Consider the following 13354-nt stretch of genomic DNA (forward strand, 5'->3'; position numbering starts at 1 on the left):
ATAAGCATGTAAGTAAAACTGCAACACCTGCAATGGCAGAAATTTTATCTTTGAAGAAAACTGGCATTATGTGCACAGTACAAACATCGGTCCTAGCAGATCTGATGACTCAAGTTTCTGCACATTAATTTTTTTATTTATAAAGCTTGGATTATGTTGAAACACACATTTCTTTGCTCCTCCACATAATGTTTGCTGTGTAAATGTTATTACAAACAGTCTACACTGCAAGATATTGATAACTGATAAGGGGTGATTCTTCAATTTCTCCAGGCATATTTTATGACGAAATAAATCTCGGGTGAACAGCCTGGTACGAGTGTGCATAGGACACAGTACATCAGTGCACCTGATGATGGCAACGTGGTCGATTGCCGAAATATTGTGTCCTATGCACATTCATACCAGGCTGTTCACTCGAGATTTATTTCACCAATTGGTAAGGGGTTTTCAGACAAAATAATCATTATTGGATTCAACAGTCATAAATTTATTTTCAAAACAATAACAAAAATAAAGAAGTCTCATATTTAAAACCATAAATACAAAAATACCACAGACATAGCAAAAGGTACACTTCTAACCTTTTATATTCAACTGTGACAACCTGAATGTCAAATACTATTTTTAACTTTACAAGCCAGTCACAATTTAAATAACTTACTACTCTGTCATGTTTATAAAAGGCAGATTTGTACAAAGTTCACTATTATAAAAATAGTCACAAATATCCTCTATATTGTGACAGGTATGGTGTATACCTGTGTACAACATTATTACTTCCAATTGATCATTTGTGCACCTTAAAATTATCATAGATTTCTTATTCATTTACGAATATTTTTGTAAATGTAACATTCAGCAAATGGTCTGTTGTTTTGGGCAACACTTCACTCCTGAGTGAGGACAACAGATACAGATCTTTACCAAAAGTAATAGTGCACAGTAAAAAACATCTATGAATAAATTATGACATAGATATATTTGTCACACTTCACTCATGATCAGCTGGCAAACGTCTGATGTTGTACTAGCTTCCTAAATGCACCTACATCTAGTGCCATCAGTTCCTCGTAGCTTCCCTGTTCAATGATCTTCCCTTGATCCAGGACAGCAATTTGATCTGCAAACAATGTGTACAATGACAATTATTTCACTGCAAACCAACATGCCACATAATTTCTCAGACATTACAATCACTGACAGTACTGTACATTCAGGAGAAATGATATTTCAAAACAAAGCAAGTATGACAATTTGTAGAAGTAATGAAGCATTAATTCCTCAAAATAGTTTGCAAATTGGTATAATCATTCAATTGTGTACAGTATTTTAATATGTATGGCAATGTTTCATGCAGAAACTCTACTAATATATCATGTATACTGATTTTCCAGAAATAAATAAACAAAGAACAAGTGTGCTGAACATTCAAATAAATCACACTGCTCATTATTTATAAGCCTGAAACTTTTTAACAGTCCCCTCCCTATACATCTCATAGATGATAATATTTTTATACAACAAACCAGAGTTATTCTCAGAAAGTAAATTTTTGTCACCCAAGGAATAAAGTTAATTTGATGCTTCCTGTTCATCGATTAAAATTGTGTTTCCATATTCCTCAACACATGGGAATGAAAATTTCAATGGGCTAAAAGATATGAACATTCTGAACATGAAACTCTGTCTACTGGCAAAGGAGCCAGTGTTCTAGCTGATAGGAGATTTGGTGAAGGATGATGTTATAATTTAAGCAGGGTGCCATTGATCATTAGCATTATTATGTAAATATGACTTTATTCTGAGAAGAAATATTAACTTTAGAACAGTGCTCTGCCTCCATTAGCTACAAGTTTATATAACTGAATATAATTACTGATTTTTGATGTGTTTACTGTACTGCAACCCAAAAAAATTATAATTGTAGGTTATGAGATGAATAAACCGCTATTCACTATACCACATTTCACAACGACAAAAGTTTCAGTGGATGTCTTTTGAAATAAAAGGGCATTTATGGATGATCATTATGCTACAAGCTATCAATTATTATCAGGAAAAGTCTAATATGTTCATGGGACACAATACACTGTTGAGTTAAGAATCATTTCATTTCCTTAGTGTAATGTATCATATATGGATGACTGGAATCAGTGATTGCACAGTGTAGTGTCATAGTTTGTTAAAGATGAGTGCAGAATGAAAAGAACAGAGAGTATGAATCCTAGTGCTGAACACAACCCACTTTTCTAAATATTGCAAAGGCAATCAGCAAGCTTAGCATCTCAGTCCAATGGGTGAAATAACAGCAAATACAGTCATAGTCACGATCTCAGACTATTGGAAATATTACAGATAGATTTAACAATAAATCCACTACAGATGGAGCAAGAAGCTCACATTGGATGAGGATGGAAACTGAGAGTGTTCTCAGTACAAAATGTATTTGTTTTGGTCACAATGTAATAAAGTGATACGACTGGTTTGAATTTCTCAAATATCTTCTTCAGCTGTAAAACAGGCAAAAAAAAAAAAAAAAAATATATTGTTCATAAGGAATTACGAGGTGGAATACAAAATTTTTGGGACTGGTGCTGCCATCTGGAAAGTAGGAGTAGTAGATCGTTGCCCCGCTAGGTGGCGAGAGCTGCATATCTGATGAGTCATTGTGCAGAGTGGCATTCAGCTAGGAGGACATGTTGCATGTCCACAGTGATTTCCGTAATACTCTGTGTTTGGTGTGAGGTGATTTTATGATGGATCCACGAACAGAACAGCGCACGTGTATCAAATTCTGTGCGAATCTCGGTAAAAGTGCTACGGAGACCTTTGCAATGATTCAATTGGATTTATGGTTATGACTCACAGACAGAGCAACAATCGTCCCAGTGGAAGAACACGGGCTCTCCAAGACCCGAAAAAGTGAGACAGGTGAAGAACAAAGTGAAGAGCATGATCATAGTTTTCTTTGATACCAAGGGAATTGTGCACAAAGAATTCGTCCCACCAACCAAACAGTGAATTCAGCGTACTACTGTGATGTTTTACTACAGCTCTGTGAAAACGTGCGACGACGATGGCCCAAACTCTGGCGTCAAGGGAACTGGCTGCTGCATCACGACAATGTGCCCTGTCGCATGTCCTTGCTCACCAGGACCTTTTTGGCAAAAAGCAACATAGTGGTTGTACTCCACCCACCGTACTCATAGGATTTGACACATTGTGACTTCATGCTATTCTCAAAACTGAAACTCAAGTTGAAAGGCTGTCGGTTCGACAGCGGATTCGAGAAGCATCGCTGGTGGTGATAAACACCCTCAAAGAACATGACTTCCAGAAATCGTTTGACCAGTGGCAGAAGTGCTGGGACCAGTGCGTATGTGCAGATGGGAACTACTTCGAGGGTGATGGTGACCGTCAGTCCAAAGGTAAGGTTTTCAACGGATGGCAGCACCAGTCCCGAAAATTTTTGATAGCACCTCGTATACCTACTTGCAATGTGTACTACAAAAAGAAAATGAAGTGACAGAACACATCATTAAAATATTGTTACAGTGAATAACTCGTCACATGTAGTACAAACTTGTACAGAGTCATAAAAACTACTGTTCATTTTATGATGTCACTACTTACCACAGAGAGAAATGTCTGTTGGGTAGAAAGCACAGTGGTATGTACAGAAGGCAGTTCAGCTGGAGGTAGTAAAAGAATTCCACACGAATACTAAAATGACAGGAGAGTATATGAGATGATAGAACACATGTTCTAATTTCTAACCTTTTGTCTTCAGTCTCTGATGTGTTGTGAAGGAGCACAGATGGGCCTAGTGGAAGTCCTCATTGCCTCCTTGGCTTCACGTGGGGCAGTAAGTGTCAGACTCATTGTTTCTACATGAAGCTTACTGCCTCATACGAAGCTGAGGAAACAGCTTCCACACGGCCCATCAGCAACTGAAGACAACGAGATAGAGTGCGCTTGAAGAAAACTAAACCTACTGGCTGCAACGAACTTATTTGCAGTGCAACATTTCCTCGTTGTCCTTTTGGACCTTGCACTTCATTTGTTAAATTTCCTCATAATTTATTGATGTGCACATTTCTATTGTCAAACTGTAGCCTGCTCATTAGACTACACGTTATATCTTCTCACATACTCTCCACAGATTTTACTATTGTTATGACGTTCTTTTACGACCCTCAGCTGAACTGCCAACCTCCTTTTTCTAGTGTATTTTGTTTAATTTAGTTTTAATATGACTATTTAATTGTGTAGCTGTGCGCAACATTGAGCTCTCTAGAAGATAAATATTTGTCTCAATGTTAAGAAGCACTGGAGCACATAGCAGTTTTAACGATTCGCACATGTATTACAAGTGACAAATTACTCACTGTAACAATATTTCAGTTGTATGTTCTCTGTCTCTTTTCTTTTCCTTTTAAACTGTACAGATTGTAAGTGTGCTGAACATTCTTATTTTCTGTCTATTTTAGGCGTCAAAAAATGACTGCCTGAGCAATCAATCTGGTCATATCATTTTACTAATGTACGAGCAAGATAATTTAATAATGAAAATTTAAGACAGCATACTCCACACACATTACCATGCCAGATCTTACAGAATGACCGTGTCCAATTAAAAAGAACCAACCTGGCATTTGACTTCATCAATTTAGCAAAATCCTTGCTGAACTTATGACTGGATGGCTTGACAGAGATCTGAACCCCCATTCCCTTTGAATGCAAATCCATTCTCTTAGCCACTGTGCCATGCTGCTAGGTGAGAGGTTTTGAATTTCAACCTAGGAAATTAGTGTGCAAAGTCTGATGATAAGAAATTTTCCCTCACCACCTCTCCTGCCCTTACCAGCCACATTTGAGTATGGATGTTTTTCACTGTAAACTGTCAACATATTGCCATACTTTCCATTGGGAAAGTGTACTAATAATAACATGTACTGTCATTGTAATACTGATTTGTGTATGTGTGGATGGATATGTGTGTGTGTGCGCGCGAGTGTATACCTGTACTTTTTCCCCTAAGGTAAGTCTTTCCGCTCCCGGGATTAGAATGACTTCTTACTCTCTCCCTTAAAACCCACATCCTTTCGTCTTTCCCTCTCCTTCCCTCTTTCCTGACGAAGCAACTGTTTGTTGCGAAAGCTTGAATTTTGTATGTATGTTTGTGTGTCTATTGACCTGACGAAGCAACTGTTTGTTGCGAAAGCTTGAATTTTGTGTGTATGTTTGTGTGTCTATTGACCTGCCAGCGCTTTTGTTTGGTAAGTCCCATCATCTTTGTTTTTAGATATATCATGATATAGTAGTGGTCATAACTATAATCCATGGAACAGGGAAAAAAATTGAAGTGAACTAAACTAAACATGTTCCTTCATCAGGAAAATCAGGTTTATAGGGAGGAAGATAGGTGGTTAGTTACTATGGGTAAAGGAAAGAAGGAGAAATTGGTATGAACTCTGGGAGCAAGAGGGGTTATTCAATTTCTTTCTGCTACTGTTGGTCCTCAAAGATGTGGATAAAATCAAAAATGGTTCACTATTTTCATTTACACATTAATTAAAGAACTCACCACGATCATATAAAAGTGAATAAGCTAATGATACTCTCTTTCAAATTCTGAAGGTGACTGGGGTAAAATACAGGGGACAAAAGACTATTTTTAATTCGTACAGAAACCAGAAGGCAGTTATAAGAGTCAAGGGGCATGAAAGAGAAGCAATAGTTGAGAAGGGAGTGAGCCAGGGTTGTAGCCTATCACTAGTGTTATTCAATCTGTACATTGAACAAGGAGTAAAGGAAACCGAAGAAAAATTTGGAGTATGAATTAAAATCTAGGGAGAAGAAATAAAAACCTTGAGGTTTGCCTATGACATTGTAATTCTGTCAGACACAGCAAAGGACTTCGAAGAACAGTTGAATGTAATGGACAATGTCTTGAAACGAGGCTACAAGATGAACATCAACTAAGGCAAAACAAGGATAATGGAATGTAGCTGAATTAAATTGGTCAATGCGGAGGGAATTAGATTAGGAAATGAGACACTTAAAGTAGTAGATGAGTTTTCCTCTTTGGGCAGCAAAATAACTGATGAGGGTCGAAGTAGAGAGGGTATAAAATGTAGATTGGCATTGGCAAGGAAAGAATTTCTGAAGATGGAAAGTTTGTTAACATTGAGTATAGATTTGAGTGTCAGGAAGTCTTTTCTATAAGTATTTGTCTGGAGTGTAGCCAGATATGGATGTGAAACATGCACAATAAACAGTTTAGACAAGAAGAGAATAGAAGCTTTTGAAATGTGGTGCTACAGAAGATCTGAGGCATCAAGGGATCACCAAATTAGTGCTGGAGGGAAGTATGGAGTGTAAAAATCTTAGAGGGAGACCAAAAGATGAGTAAATTAAGCAGATTCAGAGGGATGTAGGTTGCAGTAAGTACTCGGAAATCAAGAGGCTTGCACAGGATACAGCAGCATGGAGAGCTGCATCAAACCAGTCTTTTCACTGAAGACAACAACAACAACAACAACAACAACAAGATAATAACTACATTATTGTAGCCAAGAATCATTAAAACCATTTACAATGCTTACACATGTAACAAAGCAGGTTTATTCTTTCCATCTGTTATGTTGTTCTTCCCTCCTGCCCCCCCCCCCCCCCCCTTCCCAAATAATAATAATGATGATGATTATTGTTATTATCATTCAAATTTTAAGGTACTGTTATTTACATAACAAGTACACAATACCAAAAAATCTCAAATATTGACCCACAGGTTACCCATCTTAACTTCCTTGACTACTACATTCCTTTGGTTATCAGGAGTATGATGAGGTAGTTAGTTTGCATGAAAACTGTGTTAATTACAAAATATCAGTAATTTTCGATTTCATTATCATTGTTCACATGTCAACATATACCCAATTATTAAATTCTTGAAAAGTATATGAAAAAGCTATATAAATAAATAATATATCTCTACAATCAGAGACAAAAATATGTTAGCAACACCAGCATTCATTTAATTCAGGTGTAATTAAGATCTGTAGTTATAACATTGTCACTGAAATAGAATCAAACATTTGCATAAACTAACCAAAGTAATTTAACAGAAATCTCTGCTGTATCTTTGAAGTCCTTGTAAAAACTAATCTCCATCCGCAATTCATTTACTCAGAATGTAATCTTTAGTTGTAAGTTAAGAAAATCTAGCGAACAACAATAGGTAAATTCAATTTTAATTATTGTAAACTTATATAAGAGGCATGTTGGAAGCCATTTTAATAATTCTGCATAGAGCTATGAAATGTACAAGATCTATGTCCGTCAACATGGGGGAATGTACCATGTACTGTGTTTTATCTAAATTTCACATCCAAGAGATTATTCAATAATTCAGCGACTGTTTCTAACGAGTGACTGTGAAAGCTTAATTAATTTCATTCTGTCAGTGTTAAATTTCAATAATGGCTAATGCTTACTAGGACAACAAGGTCAGACCACAAACTGTGATCATCATAAACACAAGTACAGTTTTAGTGTGTTAATTGCAATCTGGCATAAAGTACATTACTGAAAGTAGTCTACTTTTAACACTTTTCAGACAGTTTCGATGGAGCCACAGCTACAAAGTGCAAATTTGTGTAGTTAACATATGCAGGCAACATATAGATCACATTACCACACCATGCCGAAAACAGGAGTTACATAGCACTCTCATTATGTGATACAATTAATAATAAATAAATGAAATAGTTCTGCTAATAAATTCACCAATGGACGTAGTTTATCAGTAGCTAAACATTTTATGGTTATTAGCAAGCTACAGAAAACATACATGTTTCTGAATAACTGATATCTTTTTGGACCAAAGCGAATGACTAAGTCTCTACGAAGATTGTTCTTATTCCTGGTACTGACTCTGTGGACTAAAGTGCTGGTTCAAAAGGGACACATATTACATACAACAAATTTTGTAAATGAATGAATATACTGAAAAGCTGTAGTTACTACACTTGATTCTTTGAACAGCCTTCAGCAGGCGTTCTTGAATTCATACGACAAATAATTCATTTTAAATACTTTTGGGTCCAGAAAAACTTAATTTGACTTGATCAGTTCTCCCACAGTATAATACCATACAACATTACAAAATTAAAGTAAGCAGAGCAAGCTTACCTTTTATTTGTGCTCATCTATACCTGACAATGTTCACAAAGATCTGAGTAGGCGTTTCAGTGATGTATAGTCAAAATGGTCTTGAGAGAGAGGTTTCAATACAAAACTAAAAGTATGCAAGACACAAAGTGATGTAAAACTTGAGCAGTTCAGTTGTCTTTTGTTGATTCTGTGCTCAGTTGACTCTTCAATCACATCATAAGTTCTTAGAACCTTCATCCATTTCCTGTGTGTGTCTACAAAAATGCGACACTTATTCCGCTTATCTGTATGCTTCCGCAACCCGAAAGTTGGCAAAACAAAGAAATGCAGCAACAGTTTTACAAATAAATAGTCTACGGCTTATTTTGTTCATGCCACTCCCTCCTGCATTCTTATCCTGTGCACAGCCACGCGTCTCCAACCCACCCCCACACTCCCCTGTCTCTACCCCATACTAATACTATCACTCGTGCCAGTCTACCTGCTGAACTGTAGTCCTCTCCTGACATTGTGCATTCATCCAGGATAATGTAGCTGTATTGGTGTGCGCGTCTGTGTGTGTGTGTGTGTGTGTGTGTGTGTGTGTGTGTGTGTGGTGTATGTAGATGACGCAATGCCTCTGCTATTTGGTGATTTGCTACTGTTAATCAGACATCATTAACATTTTGACAGAACTTTCTACAATATTCAAACAGGTAACAGTTTAATGAGTGGTAGTCAAATGGAAACAAGACCGACTCCATAATGAGCACAGTGTGGATTTTGGTAACACAGGTAGGAGTGAGTATAGAAGTACAGTAGTAACACCTCTACAGTGAATCAGGATGGAATAGCGTGAACTTTCACTGCTGTGTCAGTTGTCTGTTAGATGCAGTTGACATCGGATCAGTGAGTTGTCCGACTTCACTACCGAAGCTGGGAAAGAGGAACAGCGAGGGGCAGTGCAGTTCTTGACAGTGAAAGGAGTGTATGGGAGTGAAATTCATGGCTGAATGTCTGCTTTGTATTGAACACAGTATGTCAAGTGCACAAGTGTTTGAACAGATAAATTATTTTGAGGTCAGATGTCATTAAAGACAGCAGTTGACCAGGTCAGTCTCATCATGTAGTTACCCCATCTGTAACTGCAGCAGTAGATAGTGCCATCAGAAATGACTGACAGCAGATGGTGGAAGACATTCAGCTCGTATTGGGTATCAGTCACAATACCACGCACACTATCCTGACAGCGCGTCTGTAATTCTGGAAAATTTGTGCACAGTGGATTCCCCAAGCAACTGAACTGGGTGTCAACATCACTGCAGCATCTGATTGGTATCATGATAAAGAATATCGTTTCCTGCCTCACAAAATTGGGGGAAGATAAAACATGGTGCCAACATTTTGAGTTGGAGAACTAGTGTCAGAGCTACACTATGTGATCAAAAGTATCCGGACACCTGGCTGAAAATAACTTACAAGTTCGTGGTGCCCTCCATCAGTAATGCTGGAATTCAGTATGCTGTTGGCCCATCCTTAGCCTTGATGACAGCTTCAACTCTTGCAGGCACACTGAACGTACCATAACATCACAGCCTCCGAATTTTACTGTTGGCACTACACCTGCTGGCAGGCATATGGCGTTCACCAGGCATTTGCCATACCCACATCCTGCTATCGGATCGCCACATTGTGTGCCATGATTCGTCACTCCACACAATGTTTTTCCACTGTTCAATCGTCCAATGTTTATGTTCCTTACACCAAGAAAGGTATCGTTTGGCATTTACTGGCGTGACATACGGCTTACTAGCAGCTGCTCAACAATGAAATCCAACTGTGTGATGATCTGGATAGATGTCTGCCTATTAAGACACGTCGACCCTCTTTAACTGTCAACAGTCTCTATCAGCCAATAGATGAGGTCAGCCTGTAAGCTTTTGTGCTGCACGTGCCCCTTTACATTTCCATTTCACTATCATATCGGAAACAGTGGCCCTCGGGATGTTTAGGAGTGTGGAAATCTGTGTACAGATGTATCACACAAGTGACACCCAGTCACCTGACCAAGTTGGAAGTCCGTGAGTTCCACGTCGGGTCCCATTCTGCTCTCTCATGATGTCTAATGACTACTGAGGCCGCTGACATGGGGTACCTGGTAAAAGGTGACAGTAAAATGCACGTAATGTGAAAAACATATGTTTTTGGGGGTGTCCGGATACTTTTGATCACTAGTGTAGCAATGGCACCATCCCCACTGAAAAAATCCAAAGCTCTGCATGCCAGTTACAGGAAAGTCATGATGACTGCTTGGGCCCACTGCCCATTGACTTTCTGGAACACAGTGTCACAATTAACACATACATAGTGGTATGTGAACATGAAGTCCGAATGCTGTTGGATGGTATTCTACTGCATGGTAATGTTCGTCCACATGCTGCCAAGGTTTTGCTGGGAAGTACTTACACAACGTGCAAACAGTCACGGTCTCTCCCCATGTGATTTTTATAGTTTTGAAGGCCTGAAGGAATACATTTGTGCCAGTTATTTGGCTTCCGACAAAGAGGTGCACGCCTAGCACAATCATTGTTTCATATGCAACACAAACATTTTTCCGTACTAGCAGTGATTGTCTAGTCTCTCAGTGAGACAAGTGCATTAGCAGTGATGGAGAGTACTTTTTGAAATAACAAACTGTTTACTTAGTCTGTTTCCATCTGCCTCATTTTCATTTGGCTCCCCTTGTATTTCACAAGACATACACCATTAAACAAAAGAAACTGATAACTTCTGGCATTAAAACTACAGACATGCTACAAAATGCCGACAGAAATACATATGAATACATTATGCAGAGTTTTACTGTACCTGCATTCCTGATGGTGGACAGCCGGTGTGCTATGGTGAGGACTGTGCGCCCCTTCATGACTCGCTCCAATGCTTCCTGCACCAGGTGTTCACTTTCAGCATCTAGAGCACTGGTGCAAAAGTACATATTAGTCAGTGGTTTTGCCATACAACTTATAATCGTACAATGAAGACTTTCAAAAAATGGTTTAAATGGCTCTGAGCGCTATGGGACTTAACTTCTGAGGTCATCAGTCCCCTAGAACTTAGAACTACTTAAACCTAACCTAACTAACCTAAAGACATCACACACATCCATGCCCGAGGCAGGATTCGAACCTGCGACTGTAGCAGTCACGCGGTTCCAGACTGTAGCGCCTAGAACCGCTCGGAGACTTTCATAGCCAGTATTTGTGTCATTGGTGACTTCTGTGTGCCTTCCAAAAATTCTGGAGCTTGTCACAAAAAACGACCAACTAAGAAGAAATCTTTCTTCCTGTTTGTAACAACAGTTGCGGATCACTTCAGCTGGGTACTTGGAAGAAATAGTGTTGATACTAACAAGAAAGATGTACATATATTTGAACACTGCAAAGGATCTACACCCACCGCTTGCCACAGCAGGAGTATACAAGATTTCTAGGACATGCACTCAAGTGTGCACAGGAACTACAAAAAAGAAGCATTAATAACCACCTTGAGGAACACAAGAGCATTTTTCATCCAGGCAACCTAGATAAATCAGCAGTGGTAGATCATATACTAGGACCAGGAAATCATCAAATTAATTTCTCCAGTGCTACAGTGATATCCAGAATCAATCATTACTTTGTCAGGTTATAAAGAGAGACCATACATATGCAGAAGCACAAAACCCAAAAGCAAACGGTGCCAGTTCTTTGCTACTACAAACTCCACAGCACACGTCGGCACGATTCTACGATCTCAGACAGTGGTCTGAGGACATTACGAACTGCCCATTATGTGGATATGTATGGAAATTTGTGGTAAGATCTTACAGGACCAAACTTCTGAGGTCATCGGAAACCCAAGCTTACACACTACTTTATCTAACTTAAACTAACTTACACTGAGGACAACACACACAGCCACGCCCGAGGGAGGACTCGAACCTAGGTTGTGGGGAGCCACGTGAACCGTGACAGGACACCTCTGACTGCGCGGCTACAAAGCACGACGGATAATCTAGGAACAGTCTGGCTTACAGAGCTTGTCTGAGGTTGTAACTGGTTTCTGACTCTTTATAGCCCCTGATGATGTTTCCTGCAGTGAAAGACGGAATGTCGGGGAGAGAAATTTGCCATAGACAATAGCCTAATGCCTTTAAGGTAAAAATCACCAAAGACGAAGTACTATCCATAAACGAGTGGTAAATAGAGCATGAAAAATATTTTACTGGCTCATTTCACTGACAGCCTGGGAAGTGAAATGTATACACTTATGGTAAGACACTTACAATTGAAAGCTCTCGTGTTTTCGGCTGGGTGGCAATTTCGAAGACTGTGACATTTCGGCACATACGTCAAGGTATTGTTGATTTCCCCCTACTAATACACAAGATGTGGCTGCCCCACTCCCCGGGCGAAGGCACTGAGGTCTTTATTGTCCTCTCCCAATAGCTGTTCACCCACTCAATACATAAAGGAATCGACAGAAGCAAAGATCCTTGAGAATCCTTGTCAACAGGGATGAGAGCTAGCAACACAGTTTGGTGTGGAATCCCACATCGTGCTTAGCAGTGGGTAGCATGTGAGGAGGGTCAAAGAATGCCCAAGCAGTGATCTGAACACAAGCCTGTGGCATGGCCGAATCTCGTCCCCCCTCGTTCCAGTCAGTATGCCAACAGGTCATACAAAACTGTGGAGCCTCTGCCAGTCCCACACATATAAATATGGGGGGGGGGGGGTTATCTGTAATCTGTAGTATCTTCATGTTTCACAATGATATTAAGAGTATGGCACTTGCTGAAATGCTATGGTGTTTCAATACTGCCACTTGGCTGGAAATACAATAGCTTTTCAATGCGAGCATGCAATGGGAAAGACTACATTGACATATACAGGGTGTCCAAGCTATCTTGTCCACCCAAAATATCTCTGGAACAATAACAGCTATTTGAAAACAACTTTCACCGGTATCAATTTAGGGCTGGGGCCCATGAATGTACATATTTGGAAACATTCTAAAATGAAAGCATATGTGTTTCTTAACACAAACTTATGTTTTTTTTTAAATGGACCTCCTATATTTTTTCTTCAGCAATCCATAGCATGACAAAGCACATACACAATGGCGTTGATTACATCGCAACATTCCCATTACATCC

At 39.1% G+C, this 13354-nt stretch overlaps 1 protein-coding gene across 1 annotated transcript in view; it reads right to left on the bottom strand.

Moving 5' to 3' along the window:
• Positions 1-477: 477 nt before the first annotated feature.
• LOC126106296 (ATP-binding cassette sub-family B member 10, mitochondrial-like) overlaps positions 478-13354 on the bottom strand; it is a 114630-nt gene continuing 101753 nt past the window's right edge. The window contains exons 10-11 of the mRNA XM_049912515.1: positions 11029-11138; positions 478-1123 (exon numbers count right to left, since the gene is read on the bottom strand). Coding sequence (XP_049768472.1) covers positions 1005-1123; positions 11029-11138 — 229 coding nt within the window. The 3' untranslated portion in view covers positions 478-1004. The remainder of the gene's footprint in view (positions 1124-11028; positions 11139-13354) is intronic.

Source organism: Schistocerca cancellata, chromosome 10, assembly GCF_023864275.1.
Source record: "Schistocerca cancellata isolate TAMUIC-IGC-003103 chromosome 10, iqSchCanc2.1, whole genome shotgun sequence".
NCBI lineage: Eukaryota > Metazoa > Arthropoda > Insecta > Orthoptera > Acrididae > Schistocerca > Schistocerca cancellata.